Here is a 26274-nt window from a genome sequence, read left to right on the forward strand (position 1 = left end):
AATTTCTATTTGTCTTTTCTGTCGCTCCCTTATCTTCAAACACCGAGCTTGCTCTGTAGCATCAGAAAGAAAACATTCAGTAAAGAGAGAGGCTGCTGGGGGGAGGTGGGGGGGGGGGATGGAGAGAGCATCCTGGTTGCTTTAATACACTTATATGCAAATGAGTGCTGAAGGCATAATGTTACTAGGAACTGAACTGAATCCATGCTTTTTCTTAGTGGGAGAAAGTATTTTTCCTATTCCATCTCCTAACTCTGCATTGTAAGAATCTCAAAATAACCTATAAAAATTGTTTATTTTAATTAAAGTATTTATAGGGCATCTAAGCAATATACTAAAAGGCAGTGCACAACATCAACACCAAAATAAACAAATCAGCAGATCAAAACCAAATGGTCTAGAACAAATTCAAACCCTACAGGTCTCAGGTAAGCCCACCTCTCCTGATGAAAGGGATCAATTCTCAATTAACACAAATAAGAAGGATGGAAAGGTGACAGCAAGCATAAAAACCTCAAGAGAACAGAGGAAATACAAGGGAATGAAAACACAGAGTGGCTCCCTGTGAACTAAAATAGGGAGTCTAATTTTCTGGACCCCAAAGAGGTGGCAACGACCTCTTAAGTACAGTGCAAGTGATATTTGTATGTTAGGACTATGTGTTTACCTGATCTCCTGGAGGCTTACTAGCAAATTTTAAATATTTATCAAAGATACATTTAAGAATTAAGCTTCTCACATAATCACCTCCATCCCTTCCCCACACAGCCCCTATGCATGGTACAGCCCCTCCTGAGTTCAGGGAGGTAGCCACGGCAGGGGCCTCTTGCAAGACTTTCTGAAAGACCCACTTCTGCAGTGTTGTTTAAAGTGAATCAATGGGACTTTTATACTAAATTGCCATCATTTTTCTCCTTCCCCAAACTTCAATCTGCATGTCTCTCTCATCTTATCGTCTCTTGACTATTCAACAAGCACCTAGTACATGACAGTCAATCACTTAAATAATCCTCAGACAACATTAAGTAGTGGACAGGTTAATGCACCTGCTCTTCTGCTTTCAGACCCTAGAGACCACTGCTCAAATCTCTGTTCAGTTTCAAGGGAAAATAAATTTGACATATTCATCTTAATACCTACTGTGCACAAAACCATCATACAACTTCATTCCTCAACAGGAGCCCGGAGCTTGAACAACAAAAGTATGCTGCATTTCCTTCCTGACTCTAGTACAGGGGTGGGCAAACTTTTTGGCCTGAGGGCCACATCTGGGTCTGGAAATTGTATGGTGGGCCGTGAATGCTCATGGTTCCTGGTCAATGGGAGCTGCGCAGGTGGAGCTTGGGGCAGGGGCAGCGTGCGGAGTTCCCTGGCTGCCCCTATGCACAGGAGCAGGCGGGAGGACATGCTGCTGCTTCTGGGAGCCGTGCGGTGCCACGGCACGCATGGAGCAGGTCAAGCCCCGGACCCCATTCCCCGTCGGCAGCTCGAGGGCCAGGTTAAAATATCTGAGGGGCCGGATGTGGCCCCTGAGCCATAGTTTGCCCACCCCTGCTCTAGTACACCCCTTGTCTTCCTTGTCAGTTACACTACAAAGTAACTTTAGTCAATCTTTTCAAGAGCACAACATTTACACAGCACACACAAAGAAAGTAAGATTGGACAAAATTGAAACCTAGGAAATTCCTTGGGAATTTCATTTTGATTTTCTTTAATTGAGCTTCCTGTTTTTCTTTCTTTTTTAAACATAATTGTCAATTGTATTGTTTGAAAACATTTAAATAAGAAAAAATAGCAACCTCAGATAGAATGCTCTTTACAGAGACAGAGAGAGATGCATTTTTAAAAACAGATCCATGCACAGTTGCACACCTATATTTGCAAATGCTACTGCTCATGCTGGTGCATGCAGATTAGGTAAATTCACATGCAGATAGCTCACTGGACACCCAAACTGTATTAAAATCACCCAATTTGCAAGCACCATCACAGTAGCAGACTGTCTGAATATAGCTGTGCAATTGCATATGTATGTCCTCAGATAAACCTTTCACTTTTAAAAAATTGTCTCCCTCAAAGAGGGTGTTTGTGTTCCAGATTTGATAAATACTCCATTCACCTAAATTAGTAAAATCATTTAAATAGAGAAAAATCCCATTTATCTCCCCACCCGACACATAGTAATACAAATTCCATTCACTTTTCAGCAAATTCCTGATAACAGTTTCTGGCGCACCTTTATTTCAGATGGCGTGCTCCTACAGACATCAACCACATAACTCATTCTGTGCCTTTTTTAAAGTCAGCATTAAATTTTCATTCACTAATTGTGCATTATGTTCACCTCAGAATTTCAACAGACTGTTTTTTGGTAAGATTTTATTATTATTGCTGTAATGCTCTCAGGCAACTAGTTCCTCCATATCAAATACACGAAGAGTGAAACTTACAATAAAATAGTGTTGTAAATACTTTACAAAAGTATTTGTTTCCCATGTGAAATAGCATCAAGATTAAATCCAAGAACTACAGGAAACCAAGGACCAGATTATGCCCGGCTGCTGCACAGCTGTATGAGGGGCCAGGAATCTTTTACCAGTTTCACTCCTCAAGCAAGGACCAGTCACAGCTGCAGTCCCATATGCTTCAGAATACAGGGACTGCTTCCTCCTACTGCCCCTGGAGCATGGGCTAACCTGAAGGGAATTGTGGGATTTCTGCATCCAATAGCCATAGCTATGCCCCTCTCACACAGGTCAGTGGAACAGCTGGATGCTGAGGCAGATGCACAATCTGGTCCTAAATGTTATTCATTAAACTAATTTTTACTCAAGCTCTCTCTCAAGACAAAAAAAAAAAAATCTAACCCAGCCAATATAACAGAAATGTCTGCTTTCTTACTCATGCTGATAAAGTGCTGAAAATGTAATGTCATATTTTGTGCCTTTTTGTTGCCTACTTACTATTTGTTATTTCCGTATAAGTAAATGGCTCCATTGTGCTTGTGGATCTCAACCTTCCATGAGAAGTAATGGCCACTCCAGTCAGTCTTTCTATACCACCAAAGGCCATACCTCCATTAGGGAAAAGATGCAGTGTAGCACAAAAGGATCATGATCACAGATCTTTAGAACTAAGCTCTTCCTTTCCATGTGTTTGTAACAAAAGGGAAGCAGGATCTGGCCCAAAACGATCATTCATTGTGAAGGCAAAATAGGAGCGACTGTCCATCCTCAGATTTGATTTCTATATGCAAACCCATGTTTAAACAATATGGTATTCTTCCCTACAAGTATGATAAATCACACGAAGAGTGCATGCCAATTGATGGATATAAACCCCTAGATTCTCATCTGATGTAAATCGGGGTAGTTCCATGGAAGTAAATGGTGCTATTGCAGCGAACCATCTGTCCCTATTGTTATAGTAATTTATCATGACTGTATCCTTTTCCTTCTTTTTTGAGTGGTGGTAGAAGTCAGCCTTCCAACAACTTTCCACATGTTGTCATCATTTTCCTACAGTACACAGCAATAAGCTACAGGCAAACAGCTAGAAAAAAACTATACATATACATGAGCTTCAGGACTTGAGCCAAAGTCTACTGAAGTCAGTGGGAGTCTTTCCCTTGATTTTAATGGGCTTTGGATCAGCCCTTCAGTTTTAGTTATTTAATTTTACTGTTCAACACACGTTTTGTTAATTTATCACACGTAGCAATCAGATAAACATAAGCTTTTACTACATTTTATCTTTTCTCTTCTCCCCAAGATACTACATTCCTACCTGATCTCTCAACTGGTGGACAGACGTCTGAAGGTTCAGGATCTGGTTGAAGAGAGGGCTCTGAAGCACTGATTTTAGCAAGCTCAACTTCTCCTCATTTGCTAAGTCACCTCGTTCCCGCAGTTTCGCCTGCAGGCGCTCCACTGCCCGCAGGGCCCGATGTGTATCTGCAGTGATATTCATTACCAGTCAGCAGTAGCTTACAAAAGCTCACATGCAGCTAGCAAAGGCTATATAAACAACATCCCTTTCCTACCAGCTAAAATTAGAGATGGGTGATATTTTAAAAACTTTAACATTAAGTGAAAAATATTGAACATTAAAACAATTTAAAAAAGACCAATTCTGCCCTCAATTATGTGGGTGCAATTCCCATGGACATCAATGGAAGGGCAGAAGCCAATAGTAGTGGCAGAATCAAGTCCTATATGTGAAAAATTGTTCATGTAAACTCAGGTGCAGGAATCGCAGCTAGTGAGCTTTCAATCGACTGTTGTAACACAAACACCAATAAATACAGATATTGTGGTTTGTTTGTTTTTAATTTTCACAAAAGATTTACACAATTTTCCATCTAGCTCTATTATTAAATATGAAAAAATAAAACTGAAAACAGACAATAAGAGATAGCTCATCAGGAATAACGTACATAACCTAGAAAATGATGTGCACTTCAAAATACACGCATGAACACAAGAATCCAAACACATCCGACATTTCTATGTACAGTAGCTATGTTTGTCACAATGTAGCTCAATTATCTTATACAGTAATGTCTTAAGTTCACATCTTTCGTATAAACCTAGTTTGGCCACAAACATAAAACCTCACCTATTGCTTCCAGCATGTTTTCCACTGCTCAGTTTCTATCCCAAAATTGGAAATGGCAGCTAATATACTTCCCTAAAAATAACAGAAGTAGAAAAGAAAGTGATCACGTTAAGAGAATTTTAAGAATCAAATCTTAAAACACTGAAGTTCTTGAAAAACAATCAACACAACCACTCTTTCAACAATTAAAATAAGCTAGCAGCTGATTATATTCTGAAAGTCACTTTTGAACCTGAAAACTAAGAATGAAAACTAGTTTTTTAGGTTTCAGAGTAACAGCCGTGTTAGTCTGTATTTGCAAAAAGAAAAGGAGTACTTGTGGCACCTTAGTTTTTTTTAGGAGCATTCATAATGTTTCTAAATTTCCATAACAATGGTGTTTTTGCCTACTGATGTGCAAGGTGTAGTCTACTATTTTACCCAGACGTTGTAAAGTTAGTTTCCAAGTTTCAGAGTAGTTTCCGAATGAGTTTCCAAGTGACACTGTACAAAACTTGATGGCTATGTTTGCTTGAGCACGTGACATACTTCTTGCAATATCAATTTCCACATGTTACATGCACAATTTATGTTTTGAGGTTTTGAGTTCCAACTGTCAGAATCCATGGTTTTGCATCAAAACAAAGCAAAACTATGAATTTCAAAGGAATATATGCAATAAGTATCTTTATTTATTATTTACACAGCATCAAAAATCTGATAGCACTTCATAGTCAAGAGGTTACAATCTAAACTGACAATGTACAAACAAAGGATGGAAGATAGGATAGAACAAAAAAACCAAAGGGATGGAAAGGTAAAGACTAGGATGTATCTTGTTAGTTCCATGATTGTTGTGTGCTTATACTGAATACATGCTGGTGTGAACGTCTTTATCAGCACAAGTTTGAGATGTCTCAATTACTCATGAGTAGTGAAGCCACATGTAAGCTATGCATGTCATCCAAAATTACTTCCATTAAAACCTTTATCCAACATTATACCAGCACATCTTTTGTATGTGTGATATACTTACAGACTATTTTACAAACGTTTTAGGAAGATTTAAAAATTATTATTGGGTCTATTTTTTTTTTAAATCCATCCACCTGAAAAGTCAGGAGCTTCACTTACCATGAAGCCAACTGTACAAGATCTCAGAAGGAGCCACAGAAAATTCATAAAATTACCTTACATAGATTTTTTTAAAAAATAGAAAAGCTATGTTTAAAATGTAATACCTTGCAGCCCTGCAGGACTAGAATAGGATAACTCCCATCTCAAGCTCTACAGTACCAAGAGACATTGGATTTTAAATCCATCACTGGTCCAGGATTGAATTTTGCCATCTTGACTCTCAGACAGATGCAATTTTATTTGCAGCAGAGATTTGGGTGGAGAGGGGGGAGGAATTCCATATGTGGAGGAAACATTTTTTCGATATTTTCATTTAATTATGATGCGTTTCTGAAGTTGCTCAAAAGTCTGGAGCATTTGGGTGCTGGGAAGGTGGATTAGTGGGCAGAGTGCGGGCAAGTACATGATAAAATGTATCTATCACATGGATATTACCTCTGTTTCTGTAACAATATTATGTTCCTATGTGATATATATGCAATATATTGTATCTTAACTTAAATCTGGTTAACACATCAATGTGTAAAGAACCGTGGTCTATAGGTGTTTAGAAGAAGAGTATTGTCAAGGAAAGAAGAGTATTGTCAATTGTCAAGGTAGGAGACATGGTGAACCTAGTCATTTAAGAATTCTATGTGGTGGGGCACAGATGAAGGCATGGGGGCAGGAACAGGAGAACAACCCCACAGGGCAATTAATTATGCAGTTTGGAAAGAATAAGAATGTAAGGGGAATCCCTCCCTACATAGAAACCGAGTAAAGGTCTACCTGCCCAGATTCATTTGAACAAGTCATGAACAATGGAAAGTGGCTGATAAACCTGGACTGTGTTTTGAGTTAGTAGAGAAACCCAAAATCTAGTGGGTTTAAATACAGTTTAAGTGTAAACATCTCTTTAGTTCCAACAAGTCTTAACATTTCACACCATTTTATTTTTGGATGCTTTCAATGATTCACAGTTAGTAGAATTGTCTTTTTCATGACAATTCACCACTTCAGATCAAGCTTGGAATTCAGATTCTCCAAGTGACTGAATGAAAAGTAACCTTATTTCATAACCCACACTACACTGACACACAGAGCAGTAACGGACACTACACGCACTATTGAATTCGTTCTCTCATGTCATCTGGCAGAGCCGATGCCCATACATGCCTATCAGATCTCAAGAAGTCTAAAACTGAAGGAGGCCACAGTTTCCCTGGATCAGCTTCCATAATATTGCATATAGCTATATTTTATAAGAGAGTGGATAGATTAGGTGGCTTTAAATATTGAAGAGGAACTGGATTCCTCAAATCAGTCTGTCCAGTTACCTTTCTTGCCAGATACGCACATACCTAAATTTATCAAATCAAATCCTTTATTCAAAGCACATATTTGGGCATAGAGAGGTTTCTGTAATTTGATGGACAAGTCTGCAGTTCTCTCGCCATTGTAATCCATTCATACCAATTATGTTTCCTTCAAGCCCAGCCAAGCCCCATTTTGAAAACAAGTAGAGAGTAAGTCCCAATTCCTCATGTGCAGCAGAAGAGCAGATAGCCCAGCTCAGGAGGGACACGAAAAGGTGTCCACAATCCTAAAGCTGCTGTACACTAGAACAGTCCATGAACATTTAAGGTTGGTCAGAATGACTCCACTTGCCAGGAGCTCTTATATCAGCTCTCCAATAAATTCTGCCTAAATTAAGGTGACCCTCCTGTGAGTGAATTCTCTTCGACATAGAACAAAAAGTATTGATGAGTGAGAGGTGGACGAACTGGTATGGGAACACTCCTGTAATTGTGCATGTTGAAAGATGAGTATGTTAATGGATGAGAAGCAGATTGTTCTTTATAGATGTATTGATATGCGAAGCTGATACACACAAGATGAGGAGCTTGTGTTTTGTTTTATTTATTCGGGGGGGTGGAGCAGGTAGGTGAGATAAAATTTAAAATGTTAGGTTCCAGATACTTTGTCTCATTAGTATATTGTTATGTTCTGTCATGCTATAGTCTCTTTTAGAGTTTGCTGTTTATATGATCTTTTAAGTTCTGGATACTTGCTATATAGCGGTCACTTTGTCAGCAAACCAATTATTTACTTTAATTTGGTATTTCTGTATTTCAGTAAGGGTCTCTCATTAACTGATCCCAACACTGAAATAAAAGCCTACTGTGTTCTTTTGTTGGTTGGTTATGTCAGTAATCTGACCAGGACTGAAGCAGAGCAATCAGCAGCTTCTCAATCATAACAGCTTTCACTACTATGCCTTGGCCGAGCTCTGTATTTAACCACACAAACACCATGAGCAGTTACAACAAAAGCTCTTGGCTCGTTAAAAAAAAAAAGTCTTATTTTAATAGTTTTCTGGTATTTTACTCTCTGCTCATTGGGACAAATTCTACCTTCAGATATGGAGGCATAGCTGAATTTACAACTGTATATTTGAGGGCAGGATTCAGTGTATTGTTTGTATTACACTCTTAGAAGATTGAAAATAAGGTGCATGTTCTTTTTTATTTTCTCATTTTCAATATGGCTACTCTGATTAGTTATTTGTATTAAAGTAGCACCTAGAGGTGCCAATCCAGTTTTTTTACAGACATATCTGATTAAAACACAGTCCATGCTCCTAAGAGTTTACTATCTTAACTTCACATAGATTCTACTACTCTGTTTCTGCTAGAGCTGAAGTCATCATTTCTAACAACTACTTTTTTCCCCAACTTCATCAGTATTGCCGATGCTAATATGCACAATTATAGCCATGTTAATTGGACACCTGTTGCTGTAATGTTAACAGGTCATTTGTGTGTTATCGTTGGCTGGATTAATAAGGAAGGTGTTGGGGTGTTATACAATTATGTTATCTATGTCTGATTGCTAAATTATCAAACAACAAGATCTTTCAGGTGAAATGTTTAAAAGCTTTCAGTGCTCCCACTTCAGCCAATGATAAGACTCCCTCTGATTTCATGGGGAGCAGAGTTAAGCCAATGCTGAGTAGAAATGCTTTAGAAAATCCTGGCCTTATAATCTCCACCACTGGAGCCTGCAGTATTTAATGTTGTTGTCTTTTTTATTAGGCTAACACTTATAAGCCCTAACCAAGGGTCAGGGCCCCACTATGCTAGGCACTGAAGAGATTAATCAGTGGATAACCCCTGCCCCAGGTAGCTTACTGTCTGATGTGACAGAAAAGGTGGACAAAACAAATAAACGGGGTGGGGTGAATGGGAGGATGAGGTAAAAAAATTTAGAACATTGCAGAAAAAACAGCAGTCATGGGTTGTGATGGTGATAAGACAACAAAATTAGGCATTAGAACTAAGTGGCAGGGTCTAGATTCCCTCAATAACTGGAAAGAGAAGTGAAACTGCCCTCTGTTATCATTGTACAAGCCAATAAAAAATGAACTGGACACTCACCATTTTAAGTTATTATTTAAGCAATGATTTAATAATCATTCAGTTATCACTAAAGCAGCAGAGGCAATGATAATCATCAGGATTATTTAAATATGAGGTTAAATTCACACAGGCTACTGGAAGGACATGGAGGTGGCAAAAGTGGCAGCACCTTTTCCCTTCTGCTGGGGAAGGACAACACGGGACCAAAACAGCAACAAAATGTAGGTGATACTGGCTAGAAAGAGGCTTGGTGAGGGCAAATTCAGGGCCTCCCATCCACCAATCTCCTAGAGAGGTTACCTCCAACATCCTAAACATAGAAGTTAAAGCCGGTCCCCCTAGAATAATCTCAAAGGGAGGCAGCAGCAGCAGTGCACTTCCTCTCCTCTGGGTTGAATCCTCCTTTGTTGGACCAGGAGAATGTAATTTACACCTCCTTATTTCAACTTTAGGGCCAATTCTGCAGAGTGATTGGCAATAAGTGTTCAGCATGTTGCAGCTTTGAACGCTTAGTACCTGATCCTGCACCACTGACATCAACGGGCGCAGGAGTAGGGCCTTCTTGAATCTAGCCGTGAGTTTTATGTTGACAGTACCCCTTTAACTACAGCAGTGAAACCATTTCACGCAACCATCAAAAGCTTCACCGAAAAGAAAAACTGGCCCACATCTAATGAGTTCTTTTATGTTTGATTATATAATTTCCAAGAGAGCGCTTCATCCTGCTTCATTGATTGGTACTCTATCCAGTATTTCACAAATCCTTTTTAAGATAAATACCTTGGAAACTAATGCTTATAGCGCTGGATTAGCAAACACGCAATGCCGAAGATAGAAAGCACTGTAATAGGCTTTATCCTACAGCCATTACTGTACTGGTAGCATTTTCAGAATAGAGCAGAAATGCCTGTATTAAGACGGATATCCAGGCCCAAATGTTGGCTATAAGGCTTAGAGACTAAAACAGAAATCTGCTTCAATTAAACAAAAAGAATATTCAGGACACACATTTTATATATACTAAGGCCAACATTTCCAAATGTTCGATCTACATTTACACTTGAATTTGGCCTGCTTAGCACGCCTTTTTTCATCCTGTCCTCCTCCCCGCCCCTGTTGTCTGGCTGCCATCTTGTGGTCGTCGTCAGTGTCACTGAGTACAAACTGGTTTCAGAGTAACAGCCGTGTTAGTCTGTATTCGCAAAAAGAAAAGGAGTACTTGTGGCACCTTAGAGACTAACCAATTTATTTGAGCATGAGCTTTCGTGAGCTACAGCTCACTTCATCGGATGCATACCGTGGAAACTGCAGCAGACTTTATATACACACAGAGAATATGAAACAATACCTCCTCCCACCTATAATAAGCTATTACCAGCAGGACAGTGGGGTGGGAGGAGGTATTGTTTCATATTCTCTGTGTGTATATAAAGTCTGCTGCAGTTTCCACGGTATGCATCCGATGAAGTGAGCTGTAACTCACGAAAGCTCATGCTCAAATAAATTGGTTAGTCTCTAAGGTGCCACAAGTACTCCTTTTCTTTTTGAGTACAAACTGCAATCCACAAGTAGGGGACGCTACTATATACTGCCAAGTCTCCCTGCCACTACAGCTTGCAATCTCCAAAGGTAAGCTTGTTGTCACCTAGCCTCACTGCCACCACTGGCTGCAACCCCAGAGGGGGAGGCAAACATTGAACTCTGGGCTCCCACAAGGCATACAAATGTTGTTTTGCTTTGATCATGTTACTCTGTTTCTAAGGTATATAGGTAGGTTAATTTGGGCACAGGATAAAGAAAATCCCACTTTTCCCACAGAACCCTGCTATATTCTTACTTTCACCTCCATGGAGAATCATGGCTATGCAACTGCCTGAAGTGCATTTCTAGGAGTGCCTACAAAAGTTGAGGAGTACTTGTGGCACCTTAGAGACTAACCAATTTATTAGAGCATAAGCTTTCGTGAGCTACAGCTCACTTCCTCAGATGCCTGTAGCTCACGAAAGCTTATGCTCTAATAAATTGGTTAGTCTCTAAGGTGCCACAAGTACTCCTTTTCTTTTTGCGAATACAGACTAACAGGGCTGTTACTCTGAAACCTACAAAAGTTGAGTGAAACAAACAAGAATTGCACAGACTGTATTACTTTTACTGTGCTCAGTAAATGCTGTGAACAAATCACAACCTTCTGCTGGTGGTGCTTGGAGCGACTTGGGAATGGCAACGGATAAATGGGGAACAGCAAGACAAGGGAGGTAAGAAGAAACAGAGGAGCGATATAAAGAGGGGAAGGCACAAGAAAGGAGCTTTACTGACAGGACATCCATGTTCCAGATTGAGATTAACCACGTCTTCCCTCAGCCAGTAGAGTCTAGAGCACACCCTTCTGCATGATGGGAGGAGGACTGATTTAATACAAGCAAAAGCAATTTGCACTGTCTACACAGTTCATGAACCAAGCAAATTTCTCTTGACTAAAGTATGTAACTGACAGGCCCAAGAAGCCTGAAATCTAAATTTTAGAAGTTACACCAATAAAAGAGGATTTTGAGACCCTTAAAGTAAAAAAGCAATTAAGTATTTAAAAAATTGACAGTTCACAAACCACTGTAGGTCATATTAAGACTGTATATAATTCAATATGAAAAGCTTTATTCCCAATCTCTGAAAATTTATCAGAATTTTGTATGAACCAAGATGAAAAAAGATGCACAAAATAAAAGAGAATACATTGAGCATATATTAATTATGACAGTGAATAAAAATATGTTTGACTTTTGCTAAAAGTCATGTTAAATATTTTGAGGGATGGATGAAAAATAATTTTAATATTTAAGTTAGCTTCTAGTTTTATTTAGTTTATTTTTATAAGTTTTATTTTGTTAACACTTTCGTATAAATCATATTGCTGTTCAACTGGAACTTACCACAACACTGTATGAAAAAGTTATCTATACACCTGTTCTTAATATTACAATCTGTTCTGTGATAAGACACAAGAACATTCAAGTACTCTATTTACTAACACGTAATTTTTAATTAAGTATATTTTTAGTGTGATTCAAAATTTTAAACACATTTAAGGTTTTTTTCCCCTACTGACAAATGCACCTGATTCCATTTATTCAGAATTATTTTAACTACTATTAACTGCAAGCAGCATTATAAAATGGAAATCTATTAGGCTAACTGAATTTTTCATAAGGAAATTACATTATATTTTGGTAAACTACTTTTTAAAAATAGCATCTATATGAAATGCAAACTTAATTACGTGGATGGAATTACAGTACATATCTGTGTCACTTCAACCAATTATAAAGCTAACCACAAGATGTAAAACAAGGAAAGCTTTTCAACAAATATACTTTGGTCATTAGTATTTCAAATCCAAACATGTTTACACTCTTAAACATTTATAAATTGAACCATTTCCTCTAGGACTCCTAAAACATCTACATATTTTACAGGACATTAAATAGTTCCCAGCATAGTAAGCAACAGTTCAAAAACAGTAAGTAATAGTAAGCAACAGTTCAAAAAAAGGTCTCTCAAAGATTCAGTGTTTTTCTTACAACTGAAGGACATGAAAATATAAAACAATGTTTTCTGTACTAAAAGACTATTAAATTCAGCATATTTTTCCAGTGCCATATTAGAATATGTAACAGGTTTCCTCTATGTTAATGTTTTCAATGGAAAGACCTGCTCCAAATAACAATGAGAATTCCACCAACTTATCACCTTAATTCTTTTTGGGCCAATTATTTCTCAACTACCAGCCAAAAGAGCCCCAAATCTTCTTTCCAAGATAGTGGAAGGCACATATTTACACATAAATGTACAGACATGTACAAAAGGAACAAAATTAAATATTACAATATGATCTGGGTAGGAGACCCAATGAGTGAAATAAAAATATCATTGCTATGAATATTAAATTAATGAGGTCATATTCATTAAACATGGTAGCCTGCGGACTTCAGGTACCTCAGTAGGATGCTCGTAAAAGTCACTTAAGCAGCTGATTTATTGAACTCTTGTGAATTTCACAGAAATCATAATCTATTGGGTAACAACTGTATTTTACTTCTTTGGAGCATGAACTGGATGATCCTGAAAGCCTTCAGATGGTTTTAAATCTGATTATTAAAATGTGGCCTGTGTGTGAGGAGATTTATTCTACAATAAAATATTGAAACTGGTCTATAAATTGATAAGCTGTAAAAAGTTTCATTGAACTGTGTTCTGTGGATTTCAAAGACACACAAAACCAGGAAAAAAAATAAGGGGCATGTACTAGCATTAAAGCAAAGCTTTTTCTTGTTTCCTCATGCTGATATCAATTAGATGGCCTAGGGCAGATTTTATACCAAAGGAGGAAGAATGTATTCAGACAAAAAATCTTCTCAATAGTAGGCTGGAGTATAAGGTTCTGGGAGCATATTCATAAAAGCCAGTGACATAAGTAACTGATTATAGGCACATTTCTCTGCTAGCAAAAAGGAAAAGCATTAGCACGGTACCAAAATGGATAATCAGCAAGGGAAAAAATCCATGTAGGAAGACCAAAGTAGGTAGGTAGCTGTAGGTGCATTTTTTCCTCTCTCTAAATAAAACTGGGATGCTGAAAGAAAAGAAGTAAACTCTTTGAAAATATCTTTCTATGGTATTTATTATCTGACCATGCCTGGGCTATCATATAAATTAGTCGCTTTCATTATATAACTACTCTAGTATGCATTTTGAACCACTCTTCCATACAAAAATAAGCATGGCAGCTATAGAAACTTAACATCAACTATCCCAGACAGCTGTAAAATAAAAATGACAGTCACACACACTGGATATCTAATTCTCCAAATAAATATATTTTAACTCTAACAGAATATGTCTGTACAGTTTGAATTATTTCATAATTTTATTTTCTTAGGCACATTAAACTAAAACTCTACAAATTGCATAGTTTTCTCTATCTTGCTAACAAATGTTTTTTTTCTCTTAAGTGACTGACTTTTTTCCCCCCATTTCCCTTCACATAAATTGTCGGCTAATCAGGAAAGTTTTCAGGACATATAATACGCAAACTCAGACATTTAATGACAAATACATTAATGCTGAAGCTAAATAGGAAGCGGAAGCTCATTTTCTAAAATACAGTATTTGTTTAATTAAATATTTAAAAACTACACTAATTTTTCTCTTGTACCCATTCTTGTTTTCAAATGCAAAGCAAATCATTATTCTAAAGTAACATTCCCCCACTTTTTCTTTTTTAGTTTTGATTCCTCCTCCCCCCCCCCCCCCCCGGCCACAAGTTGTCCATTTGAGAAGTGAGTGAAGTGGGTATTCACCCACAAAAGTTTATACTCCAATACCTCTGTTAGTCTATAAGGTGCCACAGGACTCTTTGCCACTTTTATAGTAATGCAATGGGTCTTGTCCTGCTAAAAATTATATCAATGGACATTTTAACGCTGATTTCAGTGGGAGCAGGATTGGACCCTTACAGATACTACTTAGATTGTAATATCTCCAGGGCACGGGTTGTCTTTTTATTCTCTTTGTACAGCATCTAGCAACTTGGGGTCTTGGTCCATGACTAAGGACCCCAGGTAATACAAATAAATAATAATAATGGACCCTAATTAGCAATCGGTGCTCAAGCAAAACTTCACGGAAGGGATTGCTATTCTTCTCCCTCACATTCCTCTTACTTTATAAGAAATTCCTGCAAAACTAACATTTTCTTTTCAACTGGCAGCAGGTGATATGGGGCAAACATACTAGTGCTGTATGAGGTACCGTTTTTAAAACTGGAGGGTAAATACATCACAACACCAGTCAGAAACTAATGCATCCATCTCATGAAATGTAAATATGAAACAGAGTGCAAACAACGTTACCTTTCCCTCAAAAAGTATTATAACTTATGCCACACCTATGTAATCAGTTTAATCTTCTCAAGTGTTTAAAAGCATATAAACCTAAGTAAACATAATAAATAAAATAAAGTTATCCAGACACAAGGCCAAATTCTACCCTCTGATACTTTGCACAATTCCCACAGGGCAAACATGACCACCTGTGGGCAGAGACTGGCCCTTGTTTGTACTCTGCTGGAAAAATGTCTAAATATGTTGATTCAAAGAAATATTTTTTCAAGATCAGAATTCCTGAAATTGCAGTGAAATTGTGAACGCAGAGTCATCACCATTTCCCAACACCAAATGTAGTTTATTTATCACAAGATAGGCTACAAATAGCTTTGCATTCTTATTTGCAGCTCCATCAAGTTCTTCAGCTTCAACTTTTATGGAGTCTCTCATACAAACATTCTGCCTGCAGGCACTAATCTGGGGAATATGGGGTGGAGAAGGGTTTTCTTTTTTAGCCAAGTGGTTCAAAGACAAATAATCACAAGAATTTGGGGAAGGATTTGTGCATTCCTAGGTTCATCCACTCACTACAACTCAAAGCAAAAGGTTTTTCAGATTCACCACACGTGCAATTCTTCTTCCCAGCAGACCAAGAGCACCGTGCAAATTCTGTAGGACTGATGGTGTGGATGGGGGATGCTCCTCATAACCTGCATTTTCACCTTTCTGTCTACTCCAGGAAATTAGGAGTGCAATATGTTCACTGACACCCTTAAATTGGAGCTCAGACTTTATCCTGTTGAATGAGGGGGCATGGGGGAGGCGGGGAGAGCTGAGTAACACAAGATCGTTTGCAAAACACCAAAATAAAAATAGGGTTTGTGCGTGCAGAGCCCACGAGGCGAGCTGGGTGGAGGGGTGGGGGGTGGGGCTCCGGTCCGCTCGGGGGTTACAAAATGCCCACGCCAGAAGCTACTTGCAATACCCGGCGGAGACGTGGCTTTTTGTTTACAGCAGGATCTCTCCTGGCCCAGGCCGGCGATGTAGCAGCAGTGACCAGTCTCCCTTCGCCGCCTCCAGGGACGCGCCCTTAAGAGCCAAGCCGAGTAAACATCCGCGGTAGAGCATCTTTCCCCAGTTCTCCCCGCTCCTCCCCCGCGCTTTCCGACAGCCCCGGGTCTAGCAAGCGCCAGCCGGCGAGCGTGCCCCGCGGCGGCAGCCTTGCACGGGCGCTGCACGCCAGCCACCCGCCCGAAAGCCCAAGGAAGAAGCAACAGGCTCAGCCCACCAGCAGCGGCTTCCCCTGTTCGGCGCAAGGCCTTGTGGCGCCCTCCCCTCCTCCTAGTAGCACCCGGGGGCCACAACCCCAGCGCCCCCCCCCAGGAAACTTTAAGGGGGGGGGAGGGTGTTATGGCTAAATCCCGTCTTTGGGGTGAGAGGGGAACATGCCCGAACCCCTCCCCCCACCCGCATCCTTTTACAGTTACACCGAAAGGGGCAGCCGGGGGGGGCGAGGGAGACAAAGGCAGAGCCCCCCCCCCCGGGGCAAAGACACCCAGGCGCCTCTCCCTCGGCGCCCACCGAACGTTCCCCGGGCGGAGCGAGCGCTACCCTCCGGGGCACCCCCCGGCTCGCCGCCGCCCCGCCCCGCCGCGCTCAGCTTACCCGGCTTGCTGCTCCAGGCACCCCGCAGCCGAGCCGGGGGATGGGAGGGGGGGGAGAAGAGCACTTGCAGCCCTCGTCTGCTGGCTCTGCAGACCTTCCTGCCCCCCGCCCCCAAGTAACGGCCCGGAGAGGAGGTGCAGGATAAACACGCAGAGGCTACCATGAAACTTAATCCTGCCCAACCATCAGGCCGCTAGACGGCGAGCCGCCCCCTCCCCCTTCTCTCCCCCTCCCAGCGACCAGACGTTCTTAAGCCGAGCCCCGCAGAAGTAGGAGTAGGAACCGGCTGCAAAGAAGCAACCATGACAACAGCAGCCAGCAACAGGAGGGGGGCTCCCACTTGCTGCCCTCGCCCTCCTTGTGCCGCGTCTGCCCTGCGCCCTGCCTGCTTTGAGGGAAGATGCCGGAGGGCCACAGAGCTGCTCTGCTCAGGAGCACATTTGCAAAGTGGCGGCCTCCGCATTTGCATGCCACAAGCGTGTCTTCGGGGGGCGATGGCTCCTGGAACACATTACACTTACATACACACACCGGTACCTCACGTGTGCAGTTTGTGGAGACAGCATGCAGAGTGCCGTCCCGCTGGAGGTTGCAAATTCAGGCCCCGATCCCGCAAGCACACAGGACTACTCTAATCAGGAAAGGAATACACACGCTTTTGCGCAGGATTGGGGCTTTAGTGGCCTTTTGAAAACTCGGTTCAAGCTGGTCTGGCCTCACACAGCTTTTAAGCGTTATTCCCTATAGCCGTTTACCTAGTTCTCGTTCCACTCTAATTTTAAAGGGACATCAACTTGCAATCCAATCATTTTTCAGAAGTTATTTGTCTCAGCCTGAGCTGCCTCCTCTCCTGACAGTTACTGTGGTTTTGCAGTCACATTTTCCTATTTTTTTGCAAGTGACTATACCAAGTGAAATGTATAAAGGAAATTGGAAAAAAAAAATAGTGCCAGAGTGATTGTTTCCCCTACTTCCTCTGAGAAACTGTTCCAACATCAAATGGGTTTTACCCCTAATACATTTGGGCCTAATCTTGTATGTCTTACTCAGGCAACACTTTTATTAATTCAGGGAAGACTGCATAAGTGACCCCTCCCCAACTTGTATGCTACAGTTTTCTTGTTACTGTTTTCCCTTCTAAAATTGACTAAATGTGAAGAGATTTTTCTTATGGAGAAAGTAATTGGGGAGGGATAGGTGTATTATACTGTACAAAGTAAATAAGGGAACCAAGCTTCCTGCTGTTTGTTCAGGGAAAGGGATATTTTGTTCAGGGTTTGAACAGAGAAGAGAAGAAAAAAAACTTGAAAATTCTTTTTGTTATTAAAGAGGATTGCAGGGCTAAACGAAAGGGGAGGTCTTGGGGGTTTTTCAAGCTTTTATTTGAATTTGAAATAATATCCAAAAAACACAGTGATCTCCATCTATGTTCCCTTCACATATATATATATATACACACACACACACACACACATCGCTAGAATAAAATACAACAAATATGTAAGTGGAATAAGAGCAATGACAGTGAAATTTATTTTCAGCACAAAAAAGGAATGCTAATGCTTGTTTTCCTTTGTTTGCTGAGCATTTTGCTTCCTATCTGATGTACTTTTTTATTTAGTAACTATCACTAGGGTCATTATTTTCCTTTATAATGCCAAGAAATCACCTCTTGTTCCATTTACTCAAGCAGCTCTGTTGTGATAGCATCCTTAGTACCAGAAAGAAAGCAGGCTCGCCCTGCTGAATACCTCATGTTGCAGTTGACTGGGGCCTGGTACTGGGTGTTGATTTGCTTGTTTTTGTTTTGATTTCATTTACTCTGTCAAAATGTAACTGAATTGTAAGCATTGCCAAGTAGGTCAATAAAAGACACCATTGTGTTCTTCAGCTCAACTACGGTAAAAAATATTGTCCTTTAGCTAAATGGGATTGTACTGGACTATGGCTGAACAGAGATCCTACAAATACAGCCATGGTATTAAGCTCACAAAACAGAACCTTCCAGGTTGTAAATGTTTCTCTTCGTCCATTAATGTTCTGGTTTGTCCACTGACTTTTTAAAGTAAATAGCAGGATTATATTTGGCACAGTGACAGTTCCGTACGCTACTGGGCTTCTATAAGTTCCCCAGTAATTCTGAAGTTTACACACACTTTTTTCGTACCAGTCCAAAACTTAAAAAGTAAACTAGAGCTTGTTTACTTGTATAATTACTAGCTGTAATACTACTCACATAAAATACCTACAGAAGAACAGAAGCAGACTATGTGCGTTAGTGACTGTTCTGTATCACGACAGTGAAAAAGTTGCAGAGTACCTGTGGTCAGAATGCACTGTGCCTTGGTGAAGCAGAATGCTTCCTGGAGCTCTTTGACACCCATTGTACCATCACTTATAGGATGCAGCATGCATGCCCGGCTATAGCTACCCAGCTCCACTGATCAGTAGGGGGAATGGGGGTAGGGACACCACCTCCATAGAAAATTTGGAGTCACTTGCAGCCCAGGTGGTGCTAACTGGGAATGGTACTCGTGCTCTGGGGAGTGCAGTTGATCTTGCACAGAAATTAAAGGGGTACCATCACCCAGTTAAGCAGGGCCAGAAGACTTAGGTCTCTTAGTCTCATCAGGTAAATGCCAAAATCGTTCAGACAATATTACAAATGAAATCAATGGAAGTTTAGGTGTGCAGGCCTTTAGAAAATCTGGACACTTTATTTAGGAGCCTAGCTGATGGAGGGAGACTTTTGTTTTTAATTCTTAGCCTAGGGATTTTGTTTTTCCTGTTAGGAACCCTTATCAATTCATTGCAAATGTGAGATGGGGTAGCACGTGCTATAGTACATTGTGTAGCAAAGCTTAGGGGTTAACAACAAGAGGTTTTGTTTTTTTTTAAATTTTCAGCAGAAAAGAAAGAATTAACAAGTTGGGAAAGGGGAGGAAGCCAGGCCCATGCTGCAAGGGCACACAGGTAGAATGGAGGAATCCCACCCACAGCTAGGGCATACCTTCTAACTGGTATAAGGAGGCTGATGCTTCTTCATACACTGATGACATCACTCCTGGGAACGTTAAACTTGACAGAAAAACTGGCTGTGGGGATAGGGGTTAGATCATTAGGACAATGAGACAGTTGGGAATGTGACGACCATTCGAACCAGTTAGTGATCTCTGCATGCCAATTTCGAAGGTGGTTGGTAGATACGGTAGTACAAGTAGAATTCATTACAATTCATTCAGTACTGTATCTATCAACCATCTACTTCACACTACTCTGGCTAAAAGGTGGGGGGAGGGGCACATGACCTCCTCACATGACCCCACGTGACTCCTCGTGCCCCACGTTCTCCCCCATGATCCATCCCATGTTACTGGGGTGGGGCCTCTGTCGTCCTCCTGCTGCGCTGGAAGCTTCTGAACTGCAGGGCTCTCCCAGGAGCAGCAGCAATGAGCAGAATGTGGTGCCACTGGGTGGCCCCCACTGGCAGCTCCTCCAGCATGGATGTACCTCCTCCAGCCCTGTCCTCCTTGGGGGGCTGCTGTACAGACCCCAGACAGGAGATGCAGCTGTGTGGAGGGGCTGGGGGTGGTACAGCCATGCTGGAGGAGCTGCTGGCATGGGGACACTGTCAGCCCCTTTTTCTGCTCCTCCTGTGTCTTTCCAGTATGGAGTACCAACTATAAATATCTAAGTGGTATAGCATACTGCCCTACTTGCACCACTAGGTCAATACTACATTGTTTTCAGTGGAGGGAAAGATGTGAACTTCTCAGACACCTTATAATGGTCTAAATTAACTATATCAACTCAGGAAAGCAATCTGAATTCATTGTAAACAGCTCTGGTCAATGTGCAGCTTTAGTTTGAGAAAAAAAAAACACACCATGGTGTTAGGAGGGTGAGACTTTGGTTGGGGGTGGATTATCACATGTCTGCCTACTGTGGAATTCTGGTACTCTCCTCGGACACTGCTGCTGCCAGCATCTGTTGGAGACAGGATATGGGCCTGAGTGGACCACAGATATGATCCAGAATGGTGATTCCTGTGTTCCTAGGGGAATCAATTAGAGCTTGCTTTTTTACCTAGATCAAAGTGACTTCAAGTGCTTACTGGAAAAACATTAGTTCAGTAAGGTCAAGTTCTAGTCTGGTTTACACTCCATGACATCCCACCGGTCAAAGACAATGAAGTCAATAGACTTACAGGAAATGTAAGACATGCCAGAATTAGGCCCACAAGCTAATTATCCATGTTAGGTATATAACAATATCTACTGTATGACAACTTCCAAGTGTTCTGTGTAGGTGTAGTGGTCTATTTTTAAAAATCTCTTTAATGTGCATATTGGGTGAGGCATGTTCCTTAAATTCTCAAGTAAAGTGAGATTTACAATTCAGCTTTTGCCATGTCTCTTGATTTATACATTAGGCAGGTTATATCTATTAAAACTAAAAAAAAAAAAAACCTTACTCTTAGCCCTTGCTTATATTAAATTGGTGTAGTTATAGACAGTGCAAGTTAAGTACACTGTCTGTAGCAGGAGTTTGTGTTATGCAAGATCTACTTTACACCACTTCAACATGTCTAGATTAGAAGTTTGTACAAGTATAACAAAAAATGTTACACCAGCCTGGGTTCTCTTCAGCCTTTATAAAGGAAAGTATGCAGAAATAAATTACATAGATCCATTAGTAAATGGAGACAGTCTAGGGGAGTGGCTAGGAAGACCATTGATAAACAATCTGATGGCTGAGTAATTAGTTAGTTTATTCTGTTTTTCCTTTTTAGATGAGGTCCTACCACACAGGGCAGAAGAATAAAATGGTTCACTCAGATTCCTTTGAGAACAATATCTCCCCGACCCAACCCTTCCCCAGAAAGAGGATGACACAAGGCTTCTAGGGATTTGCTGGCTGTTGTATGAAAATGTATTTTCTCAGTCTTTTCTTTTTGTGTAACTGTACTGAAGAAAATATAAATTTGAGCCATTGTATTTTTTTCCCCTAAAATCAAGGGCATTAACTCAAAATATGTTCAAATGTTAACCATAAAAATACATAACTATTTATATTATAGATAAACAAAACACTAAAACCATTTGATAAGCCATGTGAGTTTTCCTAAATTACAGGAGTATTGCCCCCCAAAAAGGGCTTGCCTGGCCCTTTGAAAGGTTTGAAAACAATGATAGTACAACTTTCAGTGTAGAAACATACATTCAAATGCAAAATAATGTTCCCCTATATTTTCAGCATAAAAATAATGCTTCAAAATCAGAAGGCAAAACAGACAGCAGAGCAGCTGGTGGTAACATCCTTGATGTTATTATGTAAAGTTAAAATTAGGAACTCTGTCAAGGTTGGTGTTTAGGATTCATTCCACTTTTGGTTTATTGTACTGGCAAGTACAGAATATTAGTTTGATTTATTGGAGCATATATTTTGGCAAGAGTATTGGATAGATTTGCATTTGGGGGGTTGGGAGGGAGGAAGATTGTCTCCAGGGAAGACATACTCTAGCTGTTACTGCTATTGGTGGTTACACATTGCCTGAAGGGTAGAGTATGCCTTAAGGTGGAACAGAAATCAAAAAATCTCATAAAAGGTATGTTAATTATTTATAACTACAGAACAAATTTGAAATTACAACAAATTAAAGAGCATTTATTTACATACAAACATGATGGTTTAAAACCATAGGCCTGGCTCTTAGTAGAATAGTGTAGCCAAATAAGTGACAAAACATATTAACCTTATCATAGATTATTCAGACTGAGAATACCTACAAGGAGAGTCTGGTTTCCTCAGATTAAGGCTATTTTAAGAAGGCTGTACTTTCTGCAAAGTGACCACAGATTTGACAGACCCCAGTCGCAGACCACTAAATTTAAAGACACTTTTTCAGAAATGCTGCAAGGGATGCAGTCCAGATATAATGCGACATGGGAGACTCATTAATACAAACAGTTGTTCCAGGATTTAAAGCAACAAGATGTCTCTTCAATAAAGTTTGGAGTAGAAAAATGGATAGTGCCTAGATTAGGAGACCATGGATTTAAAAGAAAAAGAAGGGGAGCTGACCAATTCCGTGGCTTTTTATGTTGTCCTGGTGTCAATATGGTGTCATGTGGTTAAGTGACATTGTATTCCTTTGTCTCCATTCTCCGTCATCTCATCACTCAGGAGGATACATTCAGCTGAGAAGAGTCCATGCTAAACCAAAAATGTATTTGCGAGGGAGGGAAACCATATTGGCAAGGACATTTCCCCAGCAAAATTTATTTTTAGAATAAACTCTTATGATGGATTTCATGTTCACTAAGGTGAAGCAGTCCACTGTGTATAGCTACAGTTCATCATATGGATATCACCACCTCCATGTGTGATACAAAAGCAGTCAGTCAAATAATTTCTTATTTAACAAAAAAAGGCAACATTTGACAAATCAAGGTTTCTGATGTTCAATCAGCACTGATATTGATCTTTGATTATACAGTCCATAAATATGGAACCACAGCCTTCTTTTAGTTATAAATGTTCTTGCCTCACTCCATGCCTGCTTCCCCCTCCCTCCAAAATTGAGGGTGGACTGTTTTGTTTGGATTTCCTGGGATAGCCTTTTTGTCATACCTTCACTAAAGAGCATGTGGTCAATTGACTCTCCATTCACTAACATGTGCCACAGAATGCTGACACTCTCACACATTTTAGATAAGCAGTTTCTATTCCTTGGAGTATCAACCTGGAGTCCTATTGCGGATTTTGGCTTAGAGCAGGCAATGAATAGCCGCAGAATTTAAGAATCCATTACAATCTACATACCACACAGACTATGTTGACAGATTGTGCCACACACTCTCAAAGACACTGTGGAACCACCTGATCAACATCCTATACAGCAAACAGGGAAAGATTAAGAATGAGCTCTCAAAACTGGATACTCTCATAAAAAAAAAACCTTCCACACAAACTTCCTCATGGCTGGAGTTCACAAAAACTAGACAAGCCATTTACAAAACACTTTGCTTCTCTAAAAAGGAAAAAGGACACTAAACTATCTAAACTACTACATGCCACAAGGGGCCACAACAGTGGTTCCCTTAACCCGCTCAAAATTATTGTTAATCTATCGAGCTTTTAGCCCAGCAGAAGAATCTGCCCTATCTCGGCACCTTTCCTTCTGCCCCTCCACCCCCACGAACATGATAAAGTTCTGTGGTGACCCAGAATCCGACTTTTGACATCTGACTCAAGGAATATTTCCAACACACCTCTGAACAGCATACTAACCCACGGAGACCTTCCTACCAACACTACAAAAAGAAGGATTCTGTGTGGACTTCTCCTGAAGGCTGAAACAGACTGGACTTCTACATAGAGTGCTTCCACCACTGTGCACAGGCTGAAATTGTGGAAAAGCAGCATCACTTGCCCCATAACCTCAGCCGTGCAGAACACAATGCCATCCACAGCCTCAGGAACAACTCTGACATCATAATCAAAAAGGCTGGCAAAGGAGGTGCTGTCATCATCATGACTAGGTCGGAATATGAACAAGAGGCTGATAGGCAGCTCTCCAACACCACATTCTACAGGCCGTTACCAAAAGAAACACCATCTGCTCAAGAAACTCCCTGAAAAAGCACAAAAACAAATCTGCACAGACACACCACTAGAATCCCAGTGAGGGGTATTCTGCTACCCAAGATCCATAAACGTGGGAATCCTGGACACCCCATCCTCTCTGGCATTGGCACCCTGACAGCAGGATTGTCTGGCTATGCAGACTCTCTTCAGGCCCTATGCGACCAGCACTCCCTGCCATCTTTGAGACACCACTGACTTCCTGAGGAAACTACAATCCATCGGTGATCTTCCAGAAAACACCCTCCTGGCCACTATGGATGCCCTCTACACCAACATTCCACACAAAGATGGACTACAGGCCGTCAGGAACAGTATCCCCGATAATGTCACGGCTAACCTGGTGGCTGACCTTTGTGACTTTGTCCTCACCCACAACTATTTCACATTGGGGACGATGTCTACCTTCAAGTCAGTGGCAATGCTATGGGTACCCACATGGCCCCACAATATGCCAACATTTTTATGTTGACTTAGAACAATGCTTCCTCAGCTCTCGTCCCCTAACACCGCTACTCTACTTGTGCTACATTGATGATATCTGGACCCATGGAAAAGAAGCCCTTGAGGAATTCCATCATGATTTCAACAATTTCCATCCCACCATCAACCTCAGCCTGAGCCAGTCCACACAAGAGATCCACTTCCTGGACACCACAGTGCTAATATGCGATGGTCACATAACCACCACCCTATACCGGAAACCTACTGACTGCTATACTTACCTACATGCCTCCAGACCACACCACACCACACGATCCATTGCTCTAAGATACAAGCTCTAAGATAGAACCGCATTTGCTCCAACTCCTCAGACGAGACAAACACCTACAAGATCTCTATCAAGCATTCTTACAACTACAGTACCCACCTGCGGAAGTAAAGAAACAAATTGACAGAGCCAGAAGAGTACCCAGAAGTCACCTACTACAGGACAGGCCCAACAAAGAAAGTAACAGAATGCCACTAGCTGTCACTTTCAGCCCCCAACTAAAACCTCTCCAGCACATCATCAAGGATCTACAACTTATCCTGAAGGACAATCCCTCACTCACAGACCTTGGGAGGCAGGTCACTTACAGATAGTCCCCCAACCTGAAGCAAATACTCACCAGCAACCACACAACAAAACACTAACCCAGGAACCTATCCTTGCAACAGAGCCTGTTGCCAACTCTCTCTGCATATCTATTCAAGGGACATCAGCCACACTATTAGAGGCTCATTCACCTGCACATCTACCAATGTGATATATGCCATCATGTGCCAGCAATGCCCCTCTGCCATGTACATTGGTCAAACTGGACAGTCTCTACATAAAAGACTAAATTGACACAAATCAGACGTCAAGAATTATAACGTTCAAAAACTAGTCGGAGAACACTTCAATCTCTTTGGTCGCTTGATTACAGACCTAAAAGTTGCTATTATTCAACAAAAAAAACACCTTCAAAAACAGACTCCAACAAGAAACTGCAGAACTGGAATTAATTTGCAAACTGGACACCATTACATTAGGCTTGAATAAAGACTGGGAGTGGATGAGTCATTACACAAACTAAAAACTATTTCCCCATACTAATTTTTCTCCCACTGTTACTCACACCTTCTTGTCAATTGATTGAAATGGGCCATCCTGATTATCACTACAAACATTTTTCCCCTTCTGCGGATAATAGCCCACCTTAAATCGATGAATGGCAACACCCATTTTTTTCATGTTCTCCACACACACACACCCCTTCCCACCCCATGCATCCGATGAAGTGGGCTTTAGCCCACGAAAGCTTATGCTCAAATAAATTTGTTAGTCTCTAGGGTGCCACAAGTACTCCTTGTTCCTTTTGCAGAATTTAAGAAGTGATATCTCAACTTCAGCAAGGCTTTTGCTACGTCTCACATGACTGTCTCATAAACTAGAGAAACATATCTTAGTCAAATCTACTAGAAGG

The 26274-nt window shown here is 40.8% G+C and overlaps 1 protein-coding gene across 12 annotated transcripts in view; it reads right to left on the reverse strand.

Moving 5' to 3' along the window:
* Positions 1 to 16847, reverse strand: part of MPDZ (multiple PDZ domain crumbs cell polarity complex component) — a gene marked incomplete at its 5' end in the record, with an annotated part of 133938 nt that extends 117091 nt beyond the window's left edge. For 6 of the 12 annotated variants that reach the window (XM_084628273.1, XM_084628274.1, XM_084628271.1 and 3 more), the window contains 3 exons: positions 3787 to 3953; positions 4618 to 4689; positions 16676 to 16847. In XM_084628273.1, coding sequence (XP_084484399.1) covers positions 3787 to 3953; positions 4618 to 4633 — 183 coding nt within the window. Of the gene's footprint in view, positions 1 to 3786; positions 3970 to 4617; positions 4690 to 16675 lie in introns of those variants that run through there. The other 6 variants (XM_084628266.1, XM_084628275.1, XM_084628276.1 and 3 more) reach the window with 2 other exon arrangements.
* Positions 16848 to 26274: the final 9427 nt, after the last annotated feature.

Source organism: Lepidochelys olivacea, assembly GCF_965140295.1.
Source record: "Lepidochelys olivacea isolate rLepOli2 genome assembly, chromosome: 5".
Lineage (NCBI taxonomy): Eukaryota > Metazoa > Chordata > Testudines > Cheloniidae > Lepidochelys > Lepidochelys olivacea.